Source organism: Anastrepha ludens, chromosome 3, assembly GCF_028408465.1.
Source record: "Anastrepha ludens isolate Willacy chromosome 3, idAnaLude1.1, whole genome shotgun sequence".
Lineage (NCBI taxonomy): Eukaryota > Metazoa > Arthropoda > Insecta > Diptera > Tephritidae > Anastrepha > Anastrepha ludens.
The window spans coordinates 114535989-114552031 of record NC_071499.1 but is presented as its reverse complement, the minus strand read 5'-3'; the positions used below and the strand labels follow the sequence as shown (position 1 = coordinate 114552031).

The following is a 16043-nucleotide window of genomic DNA, read 5'->3' as shown; positions in this document are numbered from 1 at the left end:
TTTGTTTTTCCCCCCTTGAAATCAAATGCAATAATTTTTCAAAGCTAGTTAAGAAATAAGCTTTGCGTTATATTGAAACTTCATTAAATTATCAAACCAACATTGAAAACCATTTTTTTTTTGTTAAATGTAATCTGTTTTTTTTTATCTGCTTAAATAATGTTTTTTCGCACCACCCATGTAGTTATGGCTATTTTTCTGTACACCGAAGACAACTCATAAAAACCTGCTGAACTGCGATCAAAAATATTTAAACTCAAATTTTTCTCATTAAGAAATAATGAATCATTTCTTCAGAATTCTCTAATCTCGCGCGTCTTTCCGCGAATTCACACATTTCCTTATCATATTCAATGTCGAAAAATTAAAAAAAAAATTAGAAACACTGTAATTCCGCTTGTCTTGGCATGTGCCCATCTCCACTTTATCTCACCCAACACCGCGCACGCAGCCAACAACTGCCACTGACAATCCTCCACTTGCAACTTCAAAATCAATATTTGCAACGTAATTAACTTCAAAAATTGAAATTTATGCGATCGTTTCAAGTAAGAATTCTAATGAAGGGCTTTTAAAAATAGTTGCACACAACCGACCGACCGACCGGCCGACCAACCGGCTGGAGCAGCTAGACAAGTGGGCATGGAGTGGCATAAGAAAATATTTGTTTGTGTAAATAGAAATGCATTTATGGTTGGTTATTTACATAGGGGAGGGTTTTTTTGTTTTGTTGCTTTTTTGCTTCTTGCATTTCTCTATTTGGCGCCTGGCCAAATTGTCTGCTGCGGTTTTTCAACGTGCAAAAATTCCCGTTACATTGCAACAAGCAAAAATATTGTAAATTTTGTAAATGAAAAGTGTCAACCATATAGGCAGACGTATATGAAGTCAATATCTATGCTAAAGCCAGGAGTTTTGTCTAGACGTGTACATGAACTGTTTGATTTTTGAAACTTTTTATACAAGATTTTTCATATATCTTTTTTTGTAATTTTCTTAAGTTTCGCCACACTTTTCACGCATCTTCCTTACTTTGCTTGCCCTGTGACGAAATTAAAAAAATCATACTGCACATAATTATGCGGCGTTCAAAGTGAAAAGCTTAAGCATCAGCCGCCTAGTCGGCCAACTGGTTGCGTCTATAAGTCGCTGAATTGAGTAATTACATTGGAAAATGAATTGAGAAATTGCATTGAAGTCGCTGGCGGTTTTGTGTGAGCGGTGCACGCTAATTGCAGCGCGAAAGTGCGAGCGACTACGGCAGGCTGGCGCGGCAGGTGAAGAGTCAAAAGGAAAGGCATCATCTGTCTGTGAGGTTTTTATTTAAGCGATTTTTTTATTTATGTAACTATTGAATTAGATTCCCGTGAATTTGCACTTTTCTCTTGCCAATTGTCAATTGATTGCACATTAATTAATTATTAAGCTAAAGCTTGCAGTTGATGATGTAACTGCATTTTTTCCAAACGCTATTTTTATATTAGTTTTTCTCAAGACTGAAATGTTCAATAAGTCAATCAATCATCATTTGCTATGTGGCGGCGTCAAATGCAAATGCATAAATTCCGTATTGATGTGTGTGTGTGTATGTATGCGAGTGAGATCAGTGAGATTTTGATATTTTTTCTGTATACCTGTTTGTAGTTTTCAATGTAGTGTAAAGTATTGAAAGATTTTGATGAAGACGAGACGAGCTGTGATTCAAATGCGTGAATAACTTAAATGCCTTGATTTGAAGGAGAATTTTTTTTTGTGAATAACTGCAGTCGAATTAGGTTTGAGTGGATTTGAAAGAGATTTTTTTTAATAACTCTGGAAGCGTTAACATTTCCTAAGCAATATTTTGGATATCGAAATTTTCTGTTGAACTTTCAATTATTTAAAAAACGTATTTTGGCGTAACATATAAAAGAAAAATATGGGACAAATTTATGAAAATATGGGAGTAATTTTGTTTTTGTTGATTTTGAGGAAAATTATTTTAAGTACCGTTAACTGTAAAGCTTCCTTAAGCAATATATTGGATATAGAAATTTTCTGCTGAACTTGAAATAGTTTATAAAACTTATTTTGTCTTTATGCGGAAGCGAGAAAAAGTTTGAAAAATGAAAATGTGCGAATAATTCATTTTGTGTGAATTTTGAAGAAGACTTCTAGGTACCTCGGTAGCGTTCAGCTTCCTTAAGCAAAATTTTTTATATAAAAGTTTGCTGCCGAACTTAGAATTATTTAAAAAATTTATTTTGGCGTAACATATAAAACAAAAATACTGAACAAATTTATTGAAATATGGGAATAATTTTCTTTGTATGAATTTCACTTATTTTCATTTTGTGCAGAAGAGAGAAAAAAGTTTGAAAAATGAAAATGTGCGAATAATTCAGTTTGCGTGAATTTGGAAGAGGGCTTTTTTAAGTACCTCTGGTTGCATAGGGAATATTTTAGATCTAGAAAAGAAGACAAACAAACTTTGAAAAATTTAAATGTACGAATAATTTAGTTTGCTTGAGTTTGGACGCGGATTTTTTTAACAAATCCAATAACCTTGGGTGTTTGTTCTTTAAGATTTTCTTACGAGTATTCGCTTGCTCCAAATCATTTGGAAACCTTATTCTCTGTTTATAAATAAGAAACACAATTTTGATGGAGGTAAATTAAAATTTATGAATATTCTTTTTGCGTTTATTTGGGAGACGAAATTTTCTTAAAACATTCCTAGCCCTGATGCGTTCAAATAAACCTTAAATTCTGCAACAAATGATGAGCCCAAATTCGGTCTGCAGAAATTTTCCCAAAAAAAGAAAAAAAAAACTAAAAACCAATATTTAAAATCCTATTTAAAATTTTCTGATATAAAAATCTTCTGACAAAATGATTACAAATTCTAAGTTTTAAAAGCCCTTACACCATTTGAGCAACCGGTAGGCAAAGAGATTATAAATACGAACTTTGTTTATAAAAATAAATTGAAATGTATAGATAACTTTTTTCTGCGTTTATTTGGAAGAGAAATTTTCTTGAAATATTTCTGGTCTTGATGCGTATAAATAAAACTTAAATTCTGAGGCCAAATACTATTTGCCGAAATTTTCCAAAACAAAAAAATTTTAAATATAATTAAAATTGTTTGATACAAAAAGCTTCTACCAAGGTGAGCCCGAAATATAAGATTAAAAAATCCTTACATCATTTGAGCAGCCTTCAGGCAGTGAGTTTGTAAATAAGAATTTTTTTATAAAAATAAATGAAAATTTATGGATAACTTTTTCTGCTTTTATTTGAAAAAGAAAATTTTTGTTGGCAAAAGCAATTGACACATTTTAGGAGCCTTAAAAAATGCACTATTACTGCAAAAATTAATTCAAAATTTTACGCATCCGAAAAACTTATATTTTTATCAAACATCTGCCACACGCCTTCGCTGAAATTCATTTACAGCCACCAGCACCTTTCTAGTTTTTCGCTTTTAATATTTGATAAATTACACAATTTTGCAAATTCACCATCACTTACCTGTTGTAAAAATTGTGCCAATAGATAAAATTGCTCCTTTTTGAAAAACCAATCCATCGATTGAACAGCCGTCAAATCCATATCGGCTGTCCCAGCGGCTTGCGGCACTTGTGGCTGCATTCGGTGGCTGCTAGCGGCTAATAATAATTCTGACGATGGCAGATTGTTATTGTTGTTGTTGTTGCTATTACTGCCACCAAATTTGTTAGTTTGAGTATTAGCTGCTGCCACTATATTGTTATTGTTGTTGTTGTTAGTTTTACTGTGCGCAGTTGTATTTAGTGCTACTGCTGCTGCTGCTGCTGTTGTTGTTGTTGTTGCTGTTGCTGCTGTTGTTGGCTTAACGGTTGTTGGTGCCGGTGTTGTGGGTGTACCAGCACCAGCAGCAGCTGCAACATCCGCACTGGCACCGGCAACACACGTTGTCGTCGTTGTTGTTGCCGTTGTTGCTGGCGTATTGGCACGCGTTGTTGCGGTTGTTGTTGTTGGTTTGGTTTTGGATTTTGTTGCTGGCGTTGCCGTGTTTAATGTTTGTTTTTTGTTTTTGTTATTTTGATTGTTGGAATTTTGGTGTTTTTGCCTTTTACTTTTTGTCAGGGTTTTTCGGCAGTTGCTTGTTGCTGCTGCCTACTGCACTTGGTTACTTTTCGAAAATCATTTGTTTTGATTTTTTTCTTAAACTTCTACAATTTTTCTGCACTTTTTCACTATATTTTTTTCTTCTTCTTCTTCTTTTATGCCTGTGCTCGGTTCAAATTTTCTTCTTCGTATGGCGCCTCACAGTAAATTTCAATCTCTGTCTAACTTTAGCCATTTATGAGGCAAAATACTTTTTTGATTTGAAATTTTAATACTTTTTTAACACTGAAATGAAGTAAATTTATTAAAGAAACAAAAAAATGTAAAGAACAAAATGTTGAATTGCGCACGATTTGATTTTTATAATGCTTTTCGATGCTGCTCTCTAATATAAAAATTTATTTTGATGGTGTGAGCAAAAAAAAAAACATTTATCATAAAAATAAATTCTGAGAAAGCAGTTACTAAATTTTCATTTTTACACTTTTTTAATTTAAATCTATGAGTTATTTTTGTAAGTCCAGTTTGGAATTGGTCTTGATGCTTATTTTCACATTTCTTATTCCCCTTTAAGCCTCCCAGCTGCTTGTAGCTTGTCTTTAGTCCCACAGTTTCTCTCCTTTTATAACATTTTTACACTAATTTCACGATTTTTTTTAAAGATTTTTTTTTTTAATTTATAATCGCTATTTTTCTTGATTTCCAGGATGGCTTTATTTTTTTTTTTTTTTTTGTGTTTTTGCAACTACAACCGTTGGTTGGTCTTGGCCGCTACCAAAATTGCATTATTGTTGGCATTATTAGTTTATTTAAGTGAACTTCAGTCAACAGTTTATTTTTGGCCTTTCCCGATTTCCTTATAGTTAATCATTTTGAAATTATTAAAAAATTTTTTCCGAACTGATTTCTTTTCCGTAATAATTCAGCAATTTTCAATCAAATTTTCCTTACAGCTTAGCTTCATCTGCCTTAATCGTAATTTGTAATCTTTACAAATCGGATAAAAGTTGTTTTCACTCTAAGGCTTCCATTATCTGAGTACTTCACGTGCTTGGTTGGCACGCTTTTTTTATAAAAATGTCCATATTTCAATGAACTTAAGTGTTTTAAAATCATTTCTTTCCTTTATTTCTTTTGAAACCAGTTTTCTTCATACTTTTACATATAAATATATTGCGTGGTTCTTAGGTAGAGCATAGGACCTCAAAAATCTCAGGAGATTAATTAATTAATTTCCTTTAAAACCAGTGTTCTTCGTAGCATAGAAAGGGTCCTCACTTTCAGTGTTGATCGAAGGAAATGCTTCAATACCTCGAGGTATTATTGTATTTTTTTACTTCAGTAAATCATCCATTTTGTTTTTAGCCCGCAAAATATGTAGCGGCTAACATTTTTCTACTCCAATTCTTCAGCTCCTATCTCAAATAACTTTGAGCTATTGTGATTTCCTTCGCTTTATATTTCCTTTCGCTTTTTTTTCTCCAGAAATAAATAGGTTTGAAATCCTTTGGCATATAATTTCCTGATTCCCAAAGCTAAGTAATTTCACTGCTCATAGGTGTCTGTGGAATTTGAATTTTGTATGGACTCAAAGTGTCTTCTCTCAGTTGTTTTTTTGCTGTTGTAGCAGCATAAATAATTTCCTATATAATTTTCCGGAATACAAACGAAGCAACAGCCCTAAGCTGGAATAACTGCGGGTCGTTCCGATCGCATAAAACTGACTTTCCAAGCCTTCTAATTTGGCCGCTCAGTTCGAAGTTGTGTTTTTCCTGATTTTTGATTTACTTTCATTATCATGCAAATTGAAAGAAACAACTTTTCGTAAATTATACACCTTTGACGCGTAGAAGTTTTTTATTTAATTTTCTTAAATCGGTTTTTACGTTTTCTGTGGTTTTCTTATTTTGTTCAGTGGAGTAAAATCAGTATTTGGAAGTTATTTTCAGTTTTTGTTTTTTTATTTTTTGCTATTTTTTTGTTTTTTTTTTTGTTTGTCTGTTGTTTGTTTGTCATAGTGCAGAAAAAAGTCAATATTCTTTCTTTTATTGTCAACTATTATTTAAAAATTGCTTAGCAGCCACTTTTTTGATACTTATTTTCGCGGTTAATCTGTTCATAAACATTTCTACTTGAAAGCATTTGCCGTCGCTATTTTACACATATTTTCCAACACCAGTCATTCAACGCATTATTTTTTTATTTCTTACTTAAACTATGCGAAAAAGTATTTAAACATATTGAAGTCAAGAAAAACATTTGAGGTGAGTGAATTCGCAAAAACTTTGCCATAAAAAAAATTAAAAATTCTTTTAGCTAATAAATTATTATTTTTCTAATAAATCGCATTCAAATTCAAAATAAAATTTGTGGCAGTCCAAACAAATCACGCACCTCATCGTATTGTGTTCCTATTATACGTAAGAAAGTTCTTCAATTTTATGGAAAAGCACACAAAAAATATTTGATAAAAAAAATTATGCTTATAAGTCGCAAGTTAAACACTTTTTTGTTTTGTTTGTAGAAATTCTAAATATTTCTTTTGTTGTTTTTTCAACTGTTTCCTATTGACTTAAAATTTCCGTAAGCGTTACATTCAACACAGAAGTCAAAATAATTATTAATTCAATTTATTGCCAGCCATTAATCTGAATTTGCTTTTTTTCTCATTTGCCAATCTAGCGTGCAAAAAATATTCATTCAAGTAGTTCAGTTTCTCCAAGAAATTTCCACACCTCTTCACTGTCATTCTAAACTGAACGACTTCGCATAAAATTAACTCTGCAGGCACTAAAAATATCAGAATTTAATCAACAGCAGCCGTAAATTATAAAATTTTCACCGTCGCAAAAATAGCAAAATAATTTTTCTTTATTATTATCAACGCAATTATTTGTTTTAGTAGAAAGTTGTTTGTTGTAGTTGTTTTGCTTATTTGTTGCATTGTTTTGTATTGTTTGCACCCACTTACACTTAAACACACCTGTATTTAAACGGTCTTTGCTACATACATACACATATACACGCCCACAATTTAGCAAAATGTTGTTGTAGACATGCAGGCGCTTGTTGTTGTTTATGCAAATTTTTCTTTCAAAAATATCAAAATTGTTACTAAAAATGTTTGATTTATTCACTACCGTTCACGTTCGCGCGTCGTATTGTTGTAGTTGTTGTCACCGATTTTTAATACTTTATACTAATCAATTAATTAATTAATAAACGCTTTTTACCGAATTTCGTACTACCAACAAATGCCCGGTAGTTTTTTTTTTCCACTAATTTTCTATCGACCGTCGTTGTTGTCGTTGTCCGACCAGGCCAGCGGCGTAGTACTACACTAGGCTATTATAATAATAACAAATAAACAAGACAGACAGACACACACGCAGGCAGCGCAACTATAATCTAATAAGATGTTGCCTGTCACGAATTCGGCTGATGACTGAACAAATCGAACATTAACGAAGCGCGCACAACCCTCCCGTGTGTATGGCCAATGCGGCAGCGCTACCAGCAGCGACGTTGGCCGCACACAAGACTAGAGTTGTACAGAGTTTAGGCAGCGGGTGTGCGCGGCAAGCGCTACACAACGCCGGTGGCGGCCGCATGTAGTGGAGTATTGGCCAACATGCGTTCGAAAGTCGTGAATGTAGTGGTTGGTTGGTTGGTTGGATGGTGCTCTTGTTGCGCGCACTGTTGATAGTGTGGTTGTTGTTATCGGTGTTTGTTCTGCTGCTCGATTCTTCGAATGTGACTACTGCTGCTGCTGTTGGTAGTGATAGTGTTTGTTGTTGTTGTTATTGCTATTTGGTTTGGCGTTGCCAATCGTTTCATCGTTCCATCATCGGTTGCTCCATCGGTTCATTCGCTCAGCGCCCACCATCGGCGTCACAGCGCCACCGCACCATAACGCAGCGCTTCATTTGGCTCTTTTATTGTTATTTCTTTTTTCCCATACGTTGTATTTTATTTCCTTGATTTTTCTATTTTTTGTTTTTCTTTTTTTGCTTTGCCTTCGATTTACTTTATCCATTCGTTGATATTATTATTGCTGTTTTTTTTTTTGTTTTTGCTTTTTTAGTGCTTATTTTTGTTGTTTATCCATATTTTCATGTGTTTGGTTTGATTTCGGTAAATGCTTGCTCGTTTCGCTCAGTCGACAATGGCAGCAATGGCAGCAGCACCAGCAGCAATGTAAACGTCTACGCTAGCGTCGTCGTCTGCGGAAGTGTAGCGCTCGCATCGGTTTATTTCGGCTCATTTGTTGTGAGTGTCGGTGTTCGTTGACTCGATTTATGAATGCGCTCAAAATAAAATAAATACCTATAAAAGTTGAACAAGAAATGGAATGACGGTTAATGAAAGGTTTTTAATTCGCATATGTAAATGGACTTTTATAGGAGTCGGTGCTGAACGCAATTTTAATGACTGATGGGAATTTGTTATATACTTATACATGCATGATGTGACATGTACACTTCCATATTACTTATAGTTGTGCTAGGTGTTCGTATAGTGTAGGATTAACAGGCGAAATGCTGTGAGCATGAAGGAAAGTCGCATGAAAATTTATATATTTGCAGCACAAGAGAGCCAAGTTTGATTAAAAATACATAGTACAACATGATAGAGCAAAAATGTGAGATAATTTTGGTTTAACTGGTCAGCTTCTAATTTAGGAATTAATGCTCTGCCGCCATCTGCAGACGGTGGTTTGCTACATTTTCATTAGCGAATTGGTATGAAAGTACTAAAGGTATCTGTTAGAAATAGGCATAGGCAATGTGCATGAACGAGGTATAATTTATTTTTCTGATGTCGTTTATTTCGACTTATTTTTTGTTTTTTTGGGTGCCAAGACCTGCCTATTATTTAGTGAACTTATTCCATGGGTGTAAAAGTTAACTATTTAAGGATAAATAGGTAACTTTTTGTAAAGTTAGAAATATAATATTTGTTCTTCGAAAAAATGCTATTAAATACCTATGTATAAATTGCAATTGGCTCAGAAAAATATTGACAGGAAATTAATGAAGGTAGTCACGAACCAGCCCCGTAAATTTACACAATAAGTTCTTGCTTTTATTTCCGTATATCGACTAGTGTAGCAGCAACATTGAACAGAACCTACAGGTTTAAGGCGACTCCGAATGGCAAATGCGTTTTTAGGAAGAGCTTTTTCATGGCTGCAAACGCTCGAAGGTTTGCCATTGCCGAGGGGTGACCGCTATTAGAAACAACTTTTTCTTCATTTTAGTGTACACCGAGATTCGAACTTATGTATTCTAAATGGTAGTCACTCACCAACTCATTCGACTACGGCGGCCTTAAATATTAAGATTTTAATAATCGAACACCAGTAGTAGGATATTTTAAAGGCGACGCCTAGATGTCAATAGTGAATAATTCCTAGACGGTACCTTTTTTGATGTCATCTTTGACATTTGTCAAGTAGACAGATGTACGTACGATTTTACATAGAGGAACAATGCATTAATATTTTTGAAACTTTTATGAAAATGGGCGATCTTTGAGAACAAAATATAGCAAAATGCCTGATTTTTTTGGTGGAAATTATCATCCTAATCAGTCGACAATTAAAAGGTTGGTACACAAATTTCAATTTCAAATTTGTATTGGCCTTCGTAGACGAATGGGTTGGTGCGTGACTACCCTCCGGATTTCAGAGAAAACATAGGTTCGAATCTCGGTGTAACACAAAAATTAAGAAAAAAGTGTTTTCTAATAGCGGTCGCCCCTCGTCAGGCAATGACTTCCGAGTATATTACTGATATGAAAAAGCTCCTCATAAAAAATATCTGCCGTTCGGAGTCGGTATGAAACTGTAGGTCCCTCCATTTGTGCAACAACATCAAGACGCACACAATACACAGGAGGGCAAACACCCAACTTTTCTTTCAAAAAACAAAAAGCAACCCCAAGAGCAAAAAATAGAGCGGAGTCTCAGCCTCAACCTAAGCTGTTTCATAATCTCGATATATAAAAAGTAATCGTTAAAGAAAAATTGCTGCATTGTATTTGTTCACTAATGAAATCTTGCAGCTGAAAAGTATAATTCTTTTTTGTATTGACGCTAATGAATATAACTGAAGATAACTTTCAGAGTTCGAATTTTGAAAATTGAATATTGCAATTTTTCTTGACTGCCTTCCACTGTCATATTTCTGCTGCTCTGTGGAGTGCTTCGAAGTTGTCCATTAATGTTAAACATTCTTATCATTTTGATGTGTTATGTCTTAAAAAAGCTGCTGTCGGTATCTTAAAGAGGGCCACCGCATTTTCATTAGTGCCCTATTTATACCCACGGACTGCTAGCTGCTAAATCCTCCAAAAGCAAACTTTAGCGGATGATATTTTCATACTTCTTCAGATAATCCATTGCTATGAAATAAATTAAAATTTTGTATTTGCTTCCAGGAATTTACATTTCCTATCTCAATCACAAGTATTACCCATGAGGTCTTAGTATACGTAAATTTTTCATAAACCAAGATTAGGAACTTGTACAAAATTCATAAAAATTTAATAAATTTCAAAATACTCAAAAAAAAAATTCCCATCAAAATTTTCAACTTTTTAACAAAAATCTTATCACAAAGGATGAACCAAACTTCTTTCGTCAAAGTGGGCTCACCTTCTGGGCAACCATTACAACGTAACCTAACCTAGCCAAAAGCTTTAGAAAATTTCCTAGTATGTAGTTTTATAGCCCATTCAAGTTTATTACAATGACGTATAAGTTTGAAGTCCCTCAAAAATCGCGCTGTGTTTCGAAATTTTTTTACATGCTTTGTAGAGATTTTTTTCTTTTATAGAAAGCATTTGTTCAAGAGTTTTTTTTTTAATTTAGCATGAAAATTATTACAAATAGTGTAAAAAGATAATGTAAACTTTTCTCCTTTTACATTCCTATTTTTTATCCCAAGATAACCATGTTTATTAACCAATCGAAACTATTTGCTTCCTGAAAGTCCTTACGCTACTGTGTCTAGAAAACTCAAATTTAGTCAGCAGCAAAAGTAACCAATCCTGCTAACACTAAAAAGGCATTGAAAAGAAAAAAATATATATATGTAAGTGGAAAAAATGCGCTCTCAATCCGAATTACACTCATTCAATGCCTAATAAGCACGCTCTCTCCACCGACAACCACTCAATTCAATGCCAGCGACGGCGACGTTGATTGACCTATGCCACAGCCGCTGTCGCTGTGCACGCCGCAGCCGACGTCAATTGACTCTGACAGCAGGTTTGCTGCTTTATTCCTTCGTTTGACTGCCTTCGCCCGCTGCTGGCGCTGCAGCTGTTGCGCTCACATGTACGTGCCAGTGTGTTTGATGTTGTTATTGTTTGCTTTTGATTTCCTTAACTGCATTGAATTTGTCATTGCATTACTCTGATGATATTTTTTTACATACATACCTACATAGCAGTAAGTATTTCTTTCTATTCCAACACCCACTCACCCTTTCCGATAAAATTCATGTGCTTTCCGAGCTGGATCTCTCGCTCTCTCTCTCTTGCTTTTCCAGCGACTCATTATAAGATTTTTCCATTTTTCTTTAAATGCGATTTGTGAGCAGACATGGAACCGATTCTTTCAATAATAAATTTTTCCATTCGCGTTTTATTGGATTGTTTTTTATTTGTTTTTGTTTTTTATTTCATTGACTATCTTTATGCTCACATGCGCTTAAAGTTTATTGCGCGCTCAGTCTCTCACACACAAATTTGCTCTCTCTCTCTTTGGTCTTCTGATTACATTTCATTTGTGTTGCGTCTTCGATGGCTTCGGCAGTGCCTTTACGGGTTTTTTATCGGTTTTCTTATGTGATTTTGATTTTTGCTTGCGTTTGTTTATATTTCAAGAGCGACGTGGAGTCTCCGAATTTCATACAAGTATTGTATAGATGAGCGTATTCTTCCTTCGGGCATGCGAGTGGTTAACGTCGAAGTCGTCGTCGCTGCAATCGCCACCGCCGCCATGTATTGAAATTCATTCATTCACTTCAATTTGTTTTTATTCCTCTCTCTCGGCCCATTATTTCTTGCTGTTGTCATTGCTGCTGTTGTTTTTTATATGATTTTTGTAGTTGGTGTTGTTGTGATTGGGGTTCGTTTGGGTTCGCCCGTTCGTTATCGCCTGCTGCCTGCCCGCCTGCCTGCCAGCACGGCTGTCTGTGCTTGGCTGCTTTGACTTCGGCTCTTGGCTTCGTTTGCTATTTCATTCTGTCGCGTGTGGCTCACAATTCAATTGAAATCATTTCATCGTCGCATTTTTTATTGCTGTTTTTTTATTTTTTATTTTACTTTTTTCTCCTCTTTGTGGGGCTGGGAGACACACCACTCTATGGGTTAGCGTGTGTATGTAAGTTGGTGGCGCACACAAATCCGATTTTGCCTCGCACCGGCGCGACGATGCTTATTACATACGACTTTTTCTTGTTTTTGCTGGCTAGTTGTTGTTTCGTGCATCAACTAGTATTCAATACGGTTACGATTTCTTTCCATTTTTTCTGTCGTCTTTTTAGTCTGCTATCCCTCACTCCTCCTCATCCAGCACTCTTTAGCAATTCACACTCGTCATTTCTTGCTCCCCCTCTCTTGCTCTCGTGTGCGAGGATGTGTGTGTGCATGAGGTGGAGCGCCATCGTTGTTGTCGCGTATGTTATATGTTATTGTTATTGTAGTTTTGGGGCCGCACATCTTCTGCTTGCCCTGAGCGGCTGCTGATTACTTTTATTCGCTTTTGTCACTATGTGAAATTTCAGTTGTTGTTTTTGTTTTTATTTTCGTTTACGATAGTGGTTGTTGTATTTATTGAGCATTTGTAGATTGAGTTTGGTTGGTTGGTTGGCTGGCCGTTCGGTTTATTTGGTTGCACGTCAATGATGGATATGAGTGAGTTTCTTGGGAAGGCACGGAATGATTTGAGGTTAGAATTTTCGATTTTTTACATGAACATCCATGCAACCATCTAAGGGTAGGCACATACATAAAGACATTTGTATGTAGGTATATAATATTCATATGAATGTGACTATACAGAACATAAGAATGTATGTACATACATATAAATGTATAAGGGGAATTATAGTGTAAATAAAGATTTAAGCCAACCAAATTTGACAATTCTAAATAACATTAAAAAGTATTTTATATTAAAAATTGTTTGTTGAATTGATCAATAAAATGATATTGCGATGAATGGGCGAAAAAATAAAAAAGTTCAATATAAAAATAACTGGTATGAGAAGCGGAACAATTCAGAAAAAAAATTTTTGTTCGCGCAAAACGTTTATAGTTGCTTTCTTTTTGTAAAAAGTAAGTTTTTATCAACAATATTTATACGTATAAAAATAACAAATAAATAATTGGCGCATACACTTCTGGTAAGGTGTTTGATCAAGCTCCTTCCTATTGGTGATAGACGAAACCAAAGACTTTATGTGGTTTAAATAGGATCCTCAAAAAAGGCCAAATTGAAGGCAATTCTAAAAACATACAGTTTCCGCAACTTTTCATGAAGGGATATTGAAACATCGGAAGTTAAATCTATGCTAAATAAAAATTAAATATAAATATGGACGATTGCATGTTATTAGTATACATATTTATATATTTTTATGTGTTTTATTATTTTTATTTAATATTTTCACAAAATTTGAAAAAAGTTATTTCCTTCAAGCCTCCTGCATATTCCACTAAAATTCACTTCTCACAGTTCTCATTTAAGTGAAACACATTATTTGAGCACCACATGAAATTGTGTCATAAATCGTTTCTGCACCCTAACCCAATCAATCAATTTAATCCGCCCCAACAAGGCAGTGCATCGATTTGATTGGCTTCGATTTATGTGCGCTTCAGGAATCGGGCAAAAGCAATAAAAATCAATGTGAATCGACAAGTCTTACCACTCATACAAGCATCCCTGCCCACCCGAATGCACCTAACACCCTAGCAACAAATACAACACCTATGATATTATTAACATGCAGAATAAGAACAACAGTTCGAACACCGTTCTCACTCGTGTCTAGTGGTAAGGCGATTGGCAACAACAGCAATCGCACACGCACGCACATATGTATATGCACTGGCAGTGGTGAGAAAAATGCAATCTTTCTCCGTTACACAAAAGTAAACAAAACATTGCACGATTTTCTTTCGTTAGGAAAATAAAGAAAAAATAAAAAATAAAAAGGCAAAAAGCAAAATTGTTAGAGAAATGCATAGAAATACAAAAAAAAAAAAGTTAAACCATTAAAACGAAGAGTGAATTTAAATTCGACGACTGATGATGACTTTGTCGCAGCATTTGCCGATCCAACGTCGTCTACTGACGCACCTAATCTAACTACCATAGCGACAGTTAACCTCCACTATGCATTCCGATATTTCGTCGTTGGCTGCCGAAAGCTGCGCCTCTTTCGGCTACCATTTTCACAATTTATTGTTGGTGTTGCTTGGCTGTCCCTGAAGTTAGATGTGAGCGAAATTTCTTTTCTGCATTTTTCTCAAATAAAATAATGCAAAAACAACATTAATAAAAATCTCACAAATACAAATATGTTATTCCCTCATGCAATGCACAGCCATAAGCATCTCCCTACTCACCGCAACAACAAAAAATGAATTTATAAAAGCAACAACAAATATACTGGCGAAAACAATACAAACGTGTGTGGCTGTGTGTATATATGTATATATAATATGTAGGGAAAATCTTTGGAAAAAATGCGTGCTGGCTGCTAGATGTTAAAAAATGATGCTTTCTCAGTTGTGCACATGTGAATTGAAAGGTTGATTGACAATCGATGGATGACAGGGCTCTGTAGTGGTGCCTACAAAAGCACTGCTAACAACAACTACAATAATGGCGATGCTGACTACGATAAACAACAGCAATAGCAATCATGGGTTTACGGACATAGTCGGCGCTTGGTGTGGGGGTCATAATGTTGCTTATTTTAATATTGCTTGGGCAGTAAGCTTTTTCACTACGGGTGCGAAGAAACGCAAAATAATGCCAGGCTGAAGGCGGTTTGCAATCGAATCCAAACTATTTTTTATTGTGTTAGTGTATGACTATATGATGTGAGTCCCAGGTTTTCCTTTTACCATATGAGACTTCCATTGGTTAGGTATCAACGGCACGAATCCCACTTAGACAGCGCAACAGCGCACAGAGCTGAGAATTCCCCAAATTGATGAGACTTTGTTTAAGAGAAACCACATCCAGTCGCTACGACCAAGATATTATTTAACGCAAAAACGATTTGTTTGACTTAAGGGGAAAGGGTGATGTAGAGCTCGAAAATTTAAGGTATTTTCAGCATTTTTGTTTTCGATAGAAAAATGAAAAACGATATTTTTAATTTTTTAAGCTTTTATTTCACTTCTTTTACATACAAAAATAAACAAATAAAATTCTAAATGACGCGGCTGTGAATTTGACTAAAAAACGGGTTTCTTTCTTCAGTTTTTTCATCAAAAATAAGCGAAGTAATTGAAATAATAATAGGATTCTAGTACTGGTGATAGCCATTGATGTTATGAATAACATGTTAAAATTTCAGACGATTCGGTTGAATAGTATTTCTTTTTCGACAACACCAGGCTGAAAAAAGTAGTTTTGAGATAATTGAGTTTAAAGTTTTGAGAGTGGCCGTGTGACGAATCTGACTCTAACTGCTAAAACAACTATAGAATCGAAAAACTGGGAATATCCTTCCAAAAATTTGGCAGTATATTCTTAAAAGCTTATACTTTTGACATATCAAAAAAAAAAAATTGGTTTTCTGAAATTTCTAGATCACCGCGTCCCCCTAAGAAGTCCCTGCTGGGGCGCCAAAATGCATTTGGAGTAAGCTTTTTTTACTGCGGGTGCGAGGAACCGATATGCATTTGCTGTGAGGAGTGAA

At 34.9% G+C, this 16043-nt stretch overlaps 1 protein-coding gene and 2 long non-coding RNA genes across 3 annotated transcripts in view; 1 reads left to right on the top strand and 2 right to left on the bottom strand.

The window, feature by feature from the left end:
* The window catches only part of LOC128857681 (putative uncharacterized protein DDB_G0271982), a 94661-nt gene extending 90334 nt beyond the window's left edge, over positions 1 to 4327 (bottom strand). Inside the window, exons 1-2 of the mRNA XM_054093427.1 lie at positions 4319 to 4327; positions 3514 to 4140 (exon numbers count right to left, since the gene is read on the bottom strand). Of these exons, the coding sequence (XP_053949402.1) occupies positions 3514 to 4140; positions 4319 to 4327 (636 nt within the window). The remainder of the gene's footprint in view (positions 1 to 3513; positions 4141 to 4318) is intronic.
* A 57-nt stretch (positions 4328 to 4384) lies between these two features.
* LOC128858831 (uncharacterized) lies at positions 4385 to 13861 on the bottom strand. The gene is made up of 3 exons (XR_008454062.1): positions 11583 to 13861; positions 7326 to 8418; positions 4385 to 6307 (listed from the first exon to the last, which is right to left on the bottom strand). It is a non-coding gene; the product is annotated as an uncharacterized LOC128858831 (long non-coding RNA).
* Positions 13045 to 14344, top strand: LOC128858832 (uncharacterized). The gene is made up of 2 exons (XR_008454063.1): positions 13045 to 13127; positions 13853 to 14344. It is a non-coding gene; the product is annotated as an uncharacterized LOC128858832 (long non-coding RNA).
* The last annotated feature ends 1699 nt before the right edge of the window (positions 14345 to 16043 follow it).